The sequence below is a fragment of the Petaurus breviceps genome, unplaced genomic scaffold (assembly GCF_028583685.1).
Source record: "Petaurus breviceps papuanus isolate PSGF00001 unplaced genomic scaffold, PetGlider_PUasm1.0 37, whole genome shotgun sequence".
Taxonomy (NCBI): domain Eukaryota; kingdom Metazoa; phylum Chordata; class Mammalia; order Diprotodontia; family Petauridae; genus Petaurus; species Petaurus breviceps.
Genome location: NW_027186296.1, coordinates 1330545 through 1345906, shown reverse-complemented (window position 1 = coordinate 1345906; position 15362 = coordinate 1330545). Strand labels below are relative to the sequence as shown.

The 15362-nt window shown below is 35.9% G+C and overlaps 1 protein-coding gene across 7 annotated transcripts in view; it reads left to right on the top strand.

Moving 5' to 3' along the window:
- CDIN1 (CDAN1 interacting nuclease 1) overlaps positions 1-15362 on the top strand; it is a 274152-nt gene that overhangs the window by 143985 nt on the left and 114805 nt on the right. For all 7 annotated transcript variants that reach the window (XM_069097634.1, XM_069097637.1, XM_069097632.1 and 4 more), the window contains one exon: positions 1818-1885. In XM_069097634.1, coding sequence (XP_068953735.1) covers positions 1818-1885 — 68 coding nt within the window. The remainder of the gene's footprint in view (positions 1-1817; positions 1886-15362) is intronic.

Below are 15362 nucleotides of genomic sequence, written 5' to 3'. Positions count from 1 at the left end.
TACTTTACAAAGGCTTTTCCTCAGAACAACCCTCTGAGGTTATTGTGCACACGCTTCCCCCCTCCCATCCCCAATTTTACAAATCCAGAGATCAGAGAAGTTACATGACTTGCCTGTTGTATGGAGGTTAAGACAAGAGCCAACAGGGACTCCAACCTACCCAGGCCTTTGGAGTCCAAGTTCAATGCTCTGACTTATACTTGTTGATAAAGAACAAAAGAATCCTATAGTCACTGCCCAAAAATAATCTCTATGTTTCATCTAAGTTGAAGTCTTAAGATGTATATAATTAGGCTCAAAGAACCCACAGTAAACCATAGTGTAAGTTATGATTCAGGCCAGGCCAATGTTATCAAGGTGAAATGAGGAATTTATGTAATTATCTGGAAAACTGATAACAAATGATTTTGTCTGAACTAGTTAAGAAACTAGGGAAAGGGCAGTAGTGTAACGTTAGCTGAAAGAGCCCTTGGACCCAGCGACATGGAAATTGGGTTTAATTTCTAGCTCTGACAATTACTGGCTTTCTGGCATTGATCGAGTAACTTCATTGTCTTTGAGCCTAAATCTTCACCTGTAGAATGGGAATATCAATGCTCCCATTACCTACCTATCTCATAGGGTTGTTGAGAGTAAAACATTTCGAAACCTTAAAGTGCCATATAAATGTAACCTCGACTCTTTCATGTGTGTGAATATACTAATAGCCCATTTATACAGAGGTTGGGTTTCTAAGGCAACCTCAGCAAACACAACTGAAAATCTGGAAGTAGAAAAGATCCCAGGGAATCAGAAATAGCTCTTCTAGAGTTGCTGTGCTAAATCCAGTCCCTTAAGTGCCCACTCAGATCTTTATTGACTATTATTTATTTATTATATTTATTATTTATTCTATTTACTGTTTGTATTACTGTTTAAATATAATTATTAACAAGCCTAGTCATTTTGCTTCCTAGACCACAGTCTATGGAAGGGGCACCCTGAAAGAGAAGGATGGAAGATACTCTTAAGCAACAGGTGTTGATTATTGTTGCTTTTCCTATGCCTGTGCCTGACCGCAAGGAAGGAGACAGAAAAACTCAAAAGCAGTTATAGAACTGCTGTCTATATTTCAGCATAGTATAAGGATGGATGTTTACAGTGATTACCCTGAATCACCAGAAAAAAAGGCCAAGTTACCTTTATGTCAATTTAAATTATATGTAATATATGTCTATATAGTTTTTTAAATTATTTATTCTTAAAGAGAAGCAGCATAATATTGTAAATGGAAAACTGGCCTCAGAGCCAGGCAGAGCTGACCTAAGTCCCACCTCTGACATGTATTGGCCATGAGAATATGAGCAAATCACTTACCTTCTCAGTGCCCTAGATAACTCCCTAATACTATATAAGTTGCAGAGATGGTGCCAACCTACATGGACAGAGGGATTTTTCTTATTAGAATGTAAGCTGTTTGAGAGGTAAGACTGTCTTTTTAGTTTGTATTGTCTCCAATACTTAGCTCAATTCCTGACAGATACTAATCCCTCAATGGATACTTTCTCTCTCTCCATATAGGAATTCCCTATATCAGTGAAATCACACCTCCTGTTTCTATCCATATATTTAATGATTACAGCAAATTTTTGTTATTCAAATATGGGAACTTCAGTTTCTTATGCAATTCTATAATCCAGAGTATCTTATTCCCAAACAATAGTGTGTGAACAGGGCAATCACCATTTCACTCTCTTGAATGGATCTGTTATTTGTGTTGCTGCCATTTTTTTTTCCTAATGACAACCTTGTTACCCACTTTAACTAAAACTATCTAGCGCCATCGGGCATGAACATGAAGTCCTGCTGAGAGACTTGCTTCTAGAGAGAAACCTGTCCTTTCTAGGTAAGTACTGATAGAACAACACATCTTCTTTGGCTTCATATATCTTAGTGAATGCTTAAAAACATATACACACACATACACACACACACAAACTCCAAATTGCACTGTATTATGTACTAAAGGAAGAGTAAAGGATGATTGATGGTGTGCATGTTATCTTTTATTGATTTAGAACTGAGCAGGAACTCAGTTACCTAATCCTCTATATATACAGCACATGCAGAGACTTACAATTAATATTTTATAGAATAAGTATCTGAAAAAATGCTTTAATATCTGTTGCAGTATTACTTTTGGTGTTGTGAGATATTAACTATAACCTAGGCATTATGAGAGTTAGAAGGAAACCGAAGAAATATGTATTAAAAATATTTGGCTAGAAAAATTCACATTAAGTTATGTTTTTTTCTGATTTTTATTAATTACCTAGATCCATTGAGAATTTTTTTGGTCTGGAAGTAAAAGAATCATTAAGATGTTTTTTATTGATTTAAAAAAATTATTCTTGTTTCAGATTCAAATAAAATTGAATAAATGATGGGTGTTTGTGTGTTTATAAGTATTACCATCTATTTTTCCTTTGGATATTTATTCAGTATCAGAAGTTAACTCCCACTTAAAGAAAAGTTATATTATAGCTTTTCTACAGAGGATTGGAAAAGGGTGATAACTGATTAAAAACAATTTGGATTTGGAAAATGGTAAATGACCATTCTTGATGTACTGGGTAAGGTAGCAGGGAGAAGAGAAGCTCTCAGTTTGTTTAAAATCCTAAGCACAGCATCACATGATTATTTCTATTTAATTTAGATATTTAAGGGAACTCTGCATTGTAGCCTTAAGAGGAAATCAAAGCACTTTGGATTATATTGGCTTTGTATCAAGTGGACAAAGAATTGGTGAAGAAAAATCAAATATAGAGCAATTATTAATGGTCCCGTGCCAAGTTGAGAAAAGGTCCTGCAGGGGGCCTTTTTGTATTCAATTCTCAATATTTTTATTAATGAGTTGGATGAAGGAGTTAAGAATGTTATCAGATTACAGATGATTTGAAGCTAGAAGGCATTTTAGACACAGTAGTTTGGCTAAGATTAAAATACACTGTGATGTTGATGAATTAGGGAAATGGTCTTAAGTCAGTGCAATAAATTTCAATAAATAAAAGCAATAAGATATCTCACATGGGAAGGAAAAATCAAACATCAAAGCATACAAAGAGGAAAGTAGCCACAAAGTAAAAAAAAAAAACCCTACAATAAATGGAAGAAGTCCAAAGAATTGTTTTAGGTTATGTCTATCAGAATAAGATAGGACAGGTCTTGCATTCGTGGAGTTTCAGGAATTGTCCCAGGAAGCATCCCTGCCTAGAGAATAACATTGGTGAGCCATGGAACAGGAACTTCAAGCAGCATCTCATTTCAGTTTTCAGATAGGGGTCAGATAGAAAATGGAACATTGGGGTTAGAAGATGGATTGACTTCGAGTCAGAAAGCAGGTAATAGGGAAATAGTCACTATCAGGCCATTAGTAATTAGGCTACTGATTACTTTAGTAATTAGTGATGGACTTGGAGTCTAGAAGATGTGAGTTCTAATTTTGCCTCAGACACTTAAACTGTGGGACCTTGAGCCAAAAGTCACTTAACCTCTCTCAGCCTTAGTTTCTTCATCTGAAAGATGAAGTTTTTAGTAATAGCATCTACCTCACTGGGTTGTTTTGAGGTTCAGGTGACCTAATAAAGCTTTGCAAGCTTTAAAGCGCTTTATAAATGCTAGGTGTATTATATTACATCATCACCTGGCTAATCTCTTGAACTAATTCCCTAGCCACTTTGGTTACAATCATCATACTATCCTATCCTTTAAAATAATAGATAGAACTTTTACATAGAAATTTTTGAAAGCACTCTAAATATATCCTCTCATTTGCTCCTCACAACCCTGAGTGGTAGGTGCTATTATGATCTCCATTTTACAGATGCAGAAACAGATTGATATTAAATAATTAACATAGGGGATCACATAGCTATTAAGTGACTGAGGCAAGATTTCAACTCTAATCTTTTTACTTCAAATCCACTACTCTATCTCTCTTGTCTCTTAGTTGCTTTAGAGAAATGAGTTGGGTCCAGTGCCTCAGACCCATGTCTTCTGCCTGTCTCCTAGGCTGTGCATCTTAGTCAGATCTTCCCCGGTCATCAACAGAAGCTCTCTCCAGGCAGGTGGGCAGACGGCATAATTCTGGGTCTAACCTTGCACCAGAGGTCTTAGCTCATTTGTATCTCTTGAATAGAGTGTGCCAGTCATAGGCCACTGAGAAAAGCTATGAGTAAATAAGGCTATGAAGGAGCCAGCCTGGAGGTTTAAAACCAACACTGAGAGTGGTTGAAGCATCCAAAAGAAAATTTGCACCTGTAACTCACTGACATGAATATTTCTAGGGACCCTAGAAAGATTCCTTTGATCTTTATGCATGATTGTGGGCCAGGGATATAAGAACTAGAGAAGTAGCCCAATATTTCCATCGCGCAATGATGACCTTTGACAAACACATACTTGGTGGGTTTTTATATTGTTGGTGTTCCATCTTGTCATAAATGACTGTTTTAGAGGTGAGGCTTCATCAATTTCCATGTATATTTGTTGTGCATTTTTCTATAAGTCATTAAGTCCTCTTATCCACATTCCCTCTCTCATATCAACATTGTCTGTCCTCTTTTTCTAGCAGGAAAAAATGAAAAAAATTGTTGTGATACCAAATGTTTGGTTAATATAGGCTGTGATTCTGCCTATGCCAGAGTAGGGACGATGCTTTACAGAGCACACCTAATAAAAGATAGATGTGGGGATCAAGTTAGAACAGCATGGTAGAAAATAAAAAACCCAAAGTGCTAGTCCATAAAGATTTAACAGGACGAGAGGTAAAAGGGTATTGTGAAGAAACAGAATGAGAAGGGGACAATTGAGAGTAGTCACTTTATCCCTCCCTGTTTTTCCCAGACCTACCTAATGTCCTTTTAAATCACTAACTTTTAGAACCCCCCACCCCCAAAAAAATCCTCCATTCTTTTACCTGTAATTCCAGTGTCCAAGAAGGAGGAAGGTAAATGCCTAGCATTTGAAACTGGGAAGCATTTTAGAAACGATAATTTGGCTGAAATGAAAGGATGCTGTGATGCCTAGCACTGATTTTACCATAAGAGGCTCTGGGTTCAGCTACTACCTTTATCCCTTTGAAACTTTTGTGATTGTAAGTTACGTGTTATATATTATTGTTATTATTGCTGGTGCTTAGTTCCAGTTGATTTTTGTTGTGGTGGTAGTCAGTTATTATTCTTGTTAGATTTTGTTATTAACATGGCAGCAATCTTGCATTCCTAACAGAGATGATAACACATTTTAGCTGACAGGCTAACACCTATTATGAATTTTTAAAATATAAATATGTTTGTTTTAGAGAGTAAGGTGGTAAGGAGACCACAGAGATAGACACATAGGTAGGTAGACAAAGAAGGAGTGCAGATAGCATGGTACGTGGAATAGTTCACTGTTATAGAGAAAACAAAATTTTTTGAGTTTTTAGTTTATGTAAGAACTTATGTTCTTATTATGTAATGAAATCTTTTCCAACATAACATGAGAAGATCTGCTTCTAGAAAGGTATTCAAGGACAACCCTAGATGTGTATAGAAGGTAGGCTGGCCTATGCTCTCTGCAGACCTATGGGGATGAACCATAGGATACCTAGTTATTGTGGGGGTGGGATGATGTGTAGGACTGGAAGAAGAGGAGATAGAGTCAGTCATGTTGATTCAGGAGTAACTTTTTAACTATAATTCTTTTTTTCTTTTTTTTTTTAGTACTCATTCAACAATCTGTAATATGGGAACTAGACTTAATTATTTTATTTAATCATGCCCAAAGATGATAACCTTTACTTAACCTTAAAAATCAATTAACTATAAGAAGTTTCACTGTGTTCTTTTTGTTCCCATATTTAGTAATAGTAAAGCTAGGTACCTCATCAGCATGTAAAGAAGGTGGTTAATTTATTCTATGCATTTTAAGTATTTTGCCATAGTACTGAATTAACACGTGTTTACTTAAGATTAAAACATGAAAATGCAGTGCCTAGTATGAAATATTGTTATGGTGTAGTCATCCTTTCAGCTTACAAATGTCCCTTCACAATGATTAATTGAGCCTAAAGTACTATGCCAGGCAAATTTAGATAGTGCATCATTTAAAATCCAAATGGTAAAATACTGGTAAATAAGTAGACACTTGCATCTAATCTTCTTTATTTACACATGTACACTTTGAATCTTATAACAGAGCTGTACCAAACATATTTGTTTTCCTTCAGATTCTCTTGTGATCAGACATAAAATGCCTCATTTGGGGTTTCTAATCCCAAGTGATTTCCAGTGATGAACATCCCATCCCCTCATTATTCATGGCTTATATACTAGCCTTTCAAATACTAAGAATCATAACTTTTCCCATCGGTTTCTCTTCCTTAACTGTCAACCCAACCCATCTTATCACTGACTTTTCCAATGTAATGCCCATTTTTTCCTTTTTGTCACCAAAAAAGCCTCCCCTTTCACCCACTTTTAAAAGAACAGTATTTTCTGTCCTAATTGTGGTTAAATTTCAATAAAAAGTTATTTTGCCAAGGATTATTTTTTACCATTGTTAAAAAGAGGACATGACCCTGACCCTTGATATTGGTAGCTTTTCTTTCTTAGCAACATAGCTAATTTGAATTTTACTTCCTAAAATGGAATCTGGAATTCTAGCACATTTTAAATCCCATGGGAACTAAAGGACTTTAGCTATTTATGAATATCAATGAGTTTAAAAGAAAAGTTCTTTGAGTTCCTTGGAGGAAAGGAAATCTATAAATTTGTGACAGTTATTATGCACCTGTTTTTACACAAACCATTATACCCAAGCAATTAGTTCAAATGTTAACAGTCAATAATTCTCCTTCACACTTGAATTAATATATATGGGTCATACCATATGACTTTTCTAGGAGTGTTAATGGACTTGTGTTAACCCATTCAGATTTTCTCACCAAGTTCTCCTTTGTCACCAAATGACATGGGTTTTCAAGATGATCTCATTCTCATTATATTCTAACTAACTAAGCTAACCAATCACAAGCTGACCAGGTATAATATCAGTGGATGATAAATCTAGATATGTCTGCCTGCCAGCTATCCAGAGTTCATTTTGCCAGTAATGTGAAGAATCTTGAGTCTAGCATTGAATTTATATAACATCTTTGCTCTGCGGCAAGTAATATTCTCCACATACTTTCCATTGACCATTAGGTATCATGGTCCTCCTCATAGGACCCATGTGAAATAGTTAAACACTGCAATAATCCATCCCACTTCCAATTTGTAGATGTGGAAAATAGGTTTTGTTCTCCCAATAGAAATGATCATAATTTATGTACTAAATGAATAATGAGACTGTTTCCTTGGCTTTCTTCACTTTGGCTTGTGAGAGCTTTGGACAAGAAAGCAAAGAAGAAAGGACCTGAGAAATAAGAACAGGACAAGAGTACATATATGGCTGGAGAAACTAAGAAAAGAAAAAGACATTTCTGACAAAGAAGATAAACCATTGCTTTTCCCTCACCTTCCATGAATTGGCAGACTTCCAGGTGGGAAAAGCTTTCATTAGGTAGCACCAAGGCTAGTAGCTGGTACACATTCTTGTTAAGTTTGGCTGCCTTAATAAGGGTGCACTAGAAAAAAAAGTATATTTTTTCTCTTTCCAATGAATGTTACCCTGTTGGGAGCAGCTGACAATTACTTTGAGTGACACCTTAGAAGCATTTGCTTTATCTCCCCCCCCCCCCATGTTTGGTCATGCCTCATGTCAAACCAGCATATTTTACATGGGTCCTTTTCCAGCTCTCATGTAAATACTCTATGGGACTCCAGGAAGGTATAATATATAAAACTGAATAGGCTTAGTGAAGGATGTCCCTTGCTGTAAGAAATTGGGATCTTTGTTTCCTAAGAGTTCATCTGCTCCTGCTGCTTTATTCCCTACCTGAAGCAACAATCCTCTGCTGGGGAAGTGATTATGATGTGACAAACAGAGGATTATGACTTCAGGTGAAGAATAGGCAGCAGGAGCAGATGAGATTTAGAATACAAAAATCCTGTTTACATGCAGATGTTAGCAGTAGAAAAGGAGACACTAGAAATAAAACATATGATTATATAGGCTGAAGTGAATTGAGAAAGATGGTTATTCCATGAGGCATTAGCTGTTATTTAAATTCTACCCTTTCTGAAGGTTAAAAATAAGATGTGATTCTCATCGTAATTATTATAGTATTTTTTTAAAATGGGCCAATTCTCCTCCTTCATATGGGAGCAGGAATGTCGAGGGACTATGGTACTGATCCTTAAATATGCCCTTTTCTTGAGACCTGAAAGACATAGGTAGTTGATGGCTTAAGCATCCTGACCCAGGCTAGGTGCTACAAAGATTTAAAGAGAGAGTACAAGTTATCCTTCCAGTCACTCTTTGAGTTAGGTCTCTTCTAAGTTGCTGTTGTTCCTGCTTGTATGTTTGCCTTGACTTAAGGCCAGAATCATAAAACAGCCCAGAACCCTCCATCAGCAGGGGCACTATAAGCTACTTATGTGATCGCGATTGCTCTAATACTGAGATGGCCAACCTTTTTGTGGAAGACAGTTACTTTTTATCTCCAGAAAGTTTTCAAATCAGTGCAGGGCTGGAATAGAGTTAGGGAGGGGGGAATATCTGTAAGGGCTGGCATCTGTGACAATGTCTTCCCAGTGATCAGTTGCTGTGTTGACCATTTGAAGACTTGTGCTCTAATGGAATATTGTGTCAATACTGTTTTCACATTGTGGGAGGAAACAAGGGGGAAAAATACATAGGACCATAGATCTAGAGCTGGAAAAGACCTGAGAGACCATCAAATCCAACCCCCTTATTTTGCACATGAAGAAACTGAGGCTCAAAGAAATGGAATTATTTGCCTAGGGTCACACACATGCAGATGTTAGCAGTAGAAAAGGAGAGACTAGAAATAAAACATATGATTATGTAATAGTAAATGTCAGAACTGCAGTTCTGACTCAAAGTTCTCTAACTCAAAACTAATGGACTTTCCACTGTACCCCAGACAATTACTATTAACAGATACCAGGCTGTTATTCTTTATTTATTAGTTCATAAGTAAAATACTACTAAGAAAGGTAATGATACCAGGATTCCTAGGTCAAAGGTGTAGTAAATTTTATTATTCTTTTGTTTCTTAGTGGCTTTCTCCCCCCAAATACATGAATTTACAATGCCATTAACAATACATAGGGTTTTTTTATGTCATATTTATTTATCTGCCAATTTGATATATTTGGTAGTACTTCATAATTTCTTTTAATTTATAATTCTTAGATTGTTACTGGGGTGGAATATTTTTCAAAGTGTTTTTTAATCTATGTATACAATTTTATGAATTGTATGTATATATCTCCTATATTCTATGCTAGGGTCCTGTTACAGTGCCTTGTTTTGCTTTCATAATATAATTATTATTTTCCTTTTTTTTTTTCAAACAAGAAACATTGATTTTCTCTCATTTCTACTGCCCTCTCTATTGGGCAGGGTGGTGGAAGGAGAAACAAAAGCCTTGTAACAAATATGCATAGTCTAGCAAAATAAATTCTCTCATTGGCCATGTCCAAAAATATATGTGTCATTATGTTTCTTAAGACCTCTCTATCAGGAAATAGCATGATTCAATAATTGTTTTTTGGAATTATGATTGGTCATTGAAGTGATCAGAGTTCTTCAGTCTTTCAAATTTGCTTAGCTTTGCAGTTTTGTATTCTTTCTGCTTACTTGACTATGCATCAGTTCATACAAGTCATCTCAGGCTTGTCTGAAATCATTGCATTCTTCATATCCTTATAGCAGAATAGTACTATATTAATATACTGGCATTTGTTCAGTCATTCCCCAATTAATCAGCAAGCCCCTTTAATTGTTAGTTTTTGCTGTTTCTTAAAATTTTTCCAACCACAAAAATGTGTGTGTGTGTGTGTGTGTTTCTACGCATCAAGATCCTTTTTGTCTTTCTTTTATTTCTTTGGAACATTGACCTAACAATGCTATTGCTGGGTCAAGGGCTATGTTAAATTTAATGACTTTTTGCACACAGTTCCCAATTACTTTCCAGAATGTTTAGGCCTATTAACTGTTCCACCAACAATGCGTTAAGTTAGCTATTTTCTTGAAGCACCTCCACCAATTGTTTTCCATTTTTGTCATATTTTCCAATTTGATAGGTATGATGTGAAACTTCACAGTTACTTTAATTTTCATTTCTTTGACTATTAGTACTTTATTCCTATGGCTCATGATAGCTTGGATTTCTTCCCTTGAAAACTGCCTGTTTATAACCTTTGGTCATTTATCAATTTGTAGTAAATGACTATTGTTGTTATTTCTTATATATAATCTTGGAAGTTAGACTTTTATCAGATACTGTGCTTCCCAGTTTTCTAATGTCTGTTCATGGAATTGGAGGACTTCATTTCAAATACACCATTTGAGAAGACCACAAGGTCTGTAAAAAGCCTTGTGGCTAGTAAATTGTATGTATGTATGTATGTATGTATGTATGTAATGCTAACTAAATGTAAGGAATCTGATTACCAAATTAACCAGTGTTGAGTTTTGGAAACATGTTCTTTAACATATTATTATATGCCTCGGGAACTGGATATTAATTACCCCTATAATTTTCTATCCACTCCTATAAATTCTGTGTCAGGCTTTCATCTGTTATGTTCAGCAATAACATTTTGATTTTTTTAAGGTGACATTATTGTTTTTCTTGTGCACTTTTATTTTTATATAATCATACATGCCACCTTTGTTCCTGACCATTTTTTCCATTTCTTTTTTGATAACTGTCCATTCATTTGCTTTTCTTACCGTAACCATATTAAATTAGGTTGATTTAGCATGAGTATTATCTTCACCCAGTTCTTACATTGGTGCCTATCACCATTAGCACTGGTGTTAGTGACCAGCCTGGGTTAAACTCTAGAATGACACATCTTCAATCTGACTCAGAGTATATTTTGCGCGTCTTAATTGGGTCACATTGACAAAAGGTGAGGGACCAATCACTGAACATTTATTAAACTACCTACTATGTTGCAGATGCTGAGAATAAAATACAATAAATGAAATAATCTCTACTCACATAGAACTTATATTCTAATATAGAATAGAGCAAGGAAAGGGATAGGGAGGGAGAGAAGAAGAGAGAGAGACAGAGAGAGGGAGAGAGATTATAGACACACAAAGTCATCCACTCCAACTCTAATCCTTACCCTAATGACGTATCTAACCAGGAGAGATAGGAAGGACACTAACAGTAAAGGGAACGAGGCAAGACTTCACGTAGCTTAAAACTATATCTTGAAGGAAGAAAGGAATTCTATAAAATGAAGGTGAGGAGGCAGTGTATTTCAGGCACAAGGGAGAGCCATTGTAAAAGTGTGGAACTGGAAGATGGAGGAACAAGAGAGAAGGCCATTTTGACTGGATTACAGAGTACAGGAGGGAAACAATATATAGTGAGGTTGGAAAGATAGGTTGGGGCCACGTTTGAAGACCTTTAAAAAACTAAACAAAGCAGTTTATATTTGATTCCAAAAGTTACTGTTTTGAGCCTATATATACATTTTGTATAGATGCAAGTGATTTTATTTGGTGAGCACTATAAATTTAAATGTTATAGTGTTAATATAATTTCAATGAAAGGCATCTTGGCACAGTGAACAGGAAGCCCGTTCCAGATTCAGGAAATAACTTGGGTACAGGTTCTGATCCACCTATGACTCTGGCTTTAGGACCTAGTAATAATCATTGGAACTCTAAATTCTCCCAGGGATTAAGACTATGAGTTTCAGAACAGCTTGTCATCAGCATTGGAAGAAGGAATTCTTTCACCAATGGAATGCCCTGTACCATTGAAATGCTGTTTGGTTAATTAAGAAATCTGATTATTAATGTGGTTTTTCTTATAATAAGATTAAGTTTAAATATAAAATATGATCCTAGTACATTACCATGTTAATATACTAGTTTCATATTAGTAGATGTCCACTGTAAGTCCTACTTCATCACTGCTTGCTCAGGCTCTCCTAAAACTATGTCAACCTTGTGTAAGTCCCACTACATCTCAACCAGAAGAAAAGACTTTGATATGGACTAAGGGTTGATTCAGTGTTCATGATACACCAATAAAATGGGAGTAGGGCAAGACTAAGTCTTGCCTAGAGGGCTTTTGAACACTAACTAGCCCTGTGGTCATTGTCAGTTCAATTCAGCATACGTTTATTAAATATGTACCATGGGCTTGGGCCTATTTTCTCATCTACAAAATGAGGTTAAACTAGATGATCTCAAAGTTCCCTTTCTGTTCAAAAATTCGACTTAGTGATTATGCGAATCTAAGTTTTGCACAAAGAGCTGTGAAGTCTACTTTTAGGAAGTGTGGAGGTGGGAAGGCATGGCCAGTCCAAATGCTTCTAGGATTAAACATTAAAATGGTTGCAGAGGGAATAACAAAGAAATAACTCTAGAATAGAAAAAAAAAGATGCATTGTGATTCATGAAAGTGGATAATCTTCCATTTTCATAAATATGCAGTGTTGGCTGCTTTCCATATATTATAAATCATCTTCGATATACCATTTTACAGATATTTTGACAAAATTCTAGATAAGCATTTTCAAATTTAATTTTCATCCTCATGACTTTTGCTCATTTTGCCACTGTGAACTAAAACTCAGTATATAATCTTTTACCATGAGGATGACTTTCTTTCTTAAACTCAAGTCTTTTTAAATAGCCACACTACCACTACCACCCCCAATTTTTTTTTTCCCTAAACCACTGCTTTCTTAATTGTTGTGTCCTTCTGGAAGTTCTAAGTAGATGTTAACTTATTTCACATGTGTTTTGTCCTCATGACTCAAAATCAACCCTATATTTAAAAAAAAAGAAAGAAAGAAATTGTGTAATTGGTATGTAATTGGTTTGGGTATTTTGGGTATTTGGAGGAGAGGGGGGTAGGTAATTAAAAAGCCAAAGGAATTAAAGTTTCAAAGTGTTCTTTATACACATGCAGTTTCTATTTTTTTCCCCATCCAAAGGTAGTCATGGGGTTTTAAAAATAAACTAAGACCTTTATTGTATTTAAAAATTAAACATCAGTTGTGTCTATGAATAAAGCTATATTGATTTTGGTTAAATTGGAGAGAGAATTATTGAAACACATGGATGGAAATGACCTTGCAAGATTATCTAGTCCATTCCCTTGCCTACAGGCAAGTGTCACCTAAACAATTTCTAACAGATGGCTATCCACTGAGATTGTCCCTAAAGATCTTTAGGGAAGCTCCACTGGGGTGTCAGGATTTTTGTTTTTCCTTAATTTTGAAAGTCTTACAGAAGAATTTACCATAATTAAGAAAGACAGCACATTCCATCCCTTCCACTTAACTAGCTCTGTGACCTTGGGCAAATCACTTAACTTCTCTGGCACCTCAGTTTCCTCAGTGCTAACACAGAGTAGAATTAGATAATCCCTTAGGTCTCTTCTAGCTCTAAAAGTCTGCTATTAAATAAACATTCAGGAAGAGAACATTATTTATTTGCACATGGTGAATGCTAAGTATTATTGAATTGGATTGAATTTGTTCTATTTTAAGTTGGAATGTACTTACATGCTTTAATTGAGTAGATAACAGTTGAAATGTATAGCAAACCTAGTTTCTGAGTTGTGACATAGAAAGAGATAGCCCTTCTCCTCCAAATATGTAATATGGTCTGAATTAGGCACTAGTAAATGAAACTGGAAACCTCCCTCCTGTTACTGCCATGAAAATGACTTTGACACACCTATGTTACCTTTTACCTCTTCTTAAGTTAACATTCATACTGTGTAAAGGAAACTTTACTCTTAAAAGCAATTTTCTAACCGGAAAGGGAAAAGATTGTTTTTGGTTTGTATTTTTAGAGGGCTCCTTTGTTCTGGAGTCAGGAGACAGGGTTTCAAATTCCAACTCTGACAATTATTATCTTTGTGGTTGTGGGCAAGTCACTTAGCCCTAGTCTCTTTTGTGGAAAAAAAAAAAGACTTTGAGGATAGCACAGCATCCCAGAAGCCAACCAAGTTCAGAGAGGCTCTCTACCAGGTAGGCTTCAGGGTAACTCATTTTTTAGTCATACCAATGCACAAAGACCATCTGCTAAGACTACAAGTCCCTGAGTTCTTGAAGCCAGAAGTATTCTAAAAGTGAAAATGAAGCCTCAGAATCCTGCATATTTTACTAAACAGCAACCAGCAGCTTTATCTGTCTTTACCATGAGTTAGCACACTTAAAAAAAAAAAAAGAAGTCATTTATTCATTGGTGTAATTGGCAGACTGTGGAACAGAGGTTCTTAAACTTGTTCTGTGTCATGAACCCCCAACCACCACCACCAACCCACCCCACCCCACCCACAACACATCTTTGGATGTCTGGTGAACCTATGGGTCCATCCATAAAATAAAATAGATAGGCTCACAAAAAAGCCTAATTATACTGAAATACAATTATTGAAAAAAATTTTTTCAAAAGCCAGATTGATGAATCCCAGGTTAGTAATCCCTGCTCTACATGATAACTTCTAATATATGAATTATGGTTTAAAAAAAAGAGAGAGAGATTACAGGGGCAGCTAAGTGGTACAGTTGCTAGAGTGCTGGCAATGGAATCAGGAGGACCTGAGCTCAAACCTGGCCTCACACACTTACTAGCTCTGTGACTATATGCATGTCTCCTAACCCCAATTGCCTCCCCCCACCCTGGTGACAAAAAAGATTTCACTAGGATGCCAGTTTGGGACTGCTAATGTGTCCACTGTGATATAAGAAAGCACAGACCAAAGAGCCAAATTACACAGGAAATTGTGTGACAGTTGAGTCCTAACTTTAAAGTCCTAACAACAGCCTTTGAATTGAATGCTTGAAGTATCATTACAATTTCTGGGTTTTCCAAACCCCTCCTCCTACCCCAAGCTATTTAATAAAGATTATTTAATAAAAATTAAAGTCTTGATTCAGGCAAGGTGGATATTCTCTGACTGGGTGATTTGAAGAGGATAGAAATCCCATGATCCCTGAACTTTCATTTTAAAAAATTTTTTTTTCCAAATGCTTTATTAAATTCTGAATTACATGATTCATATCGGCAAAATTTTGAGTTACAGATTTTCTCCCCGTTATTCCCCTACCCACCACCCCAAAATAGCAGTCCCACAGGATATCCCCTCCTCCAATCAGCTCTCTCCCATATTTTCTCCCATACCCCTTTCAACTTTTCCAGTGAATCTCTATACTCCAGTGCCT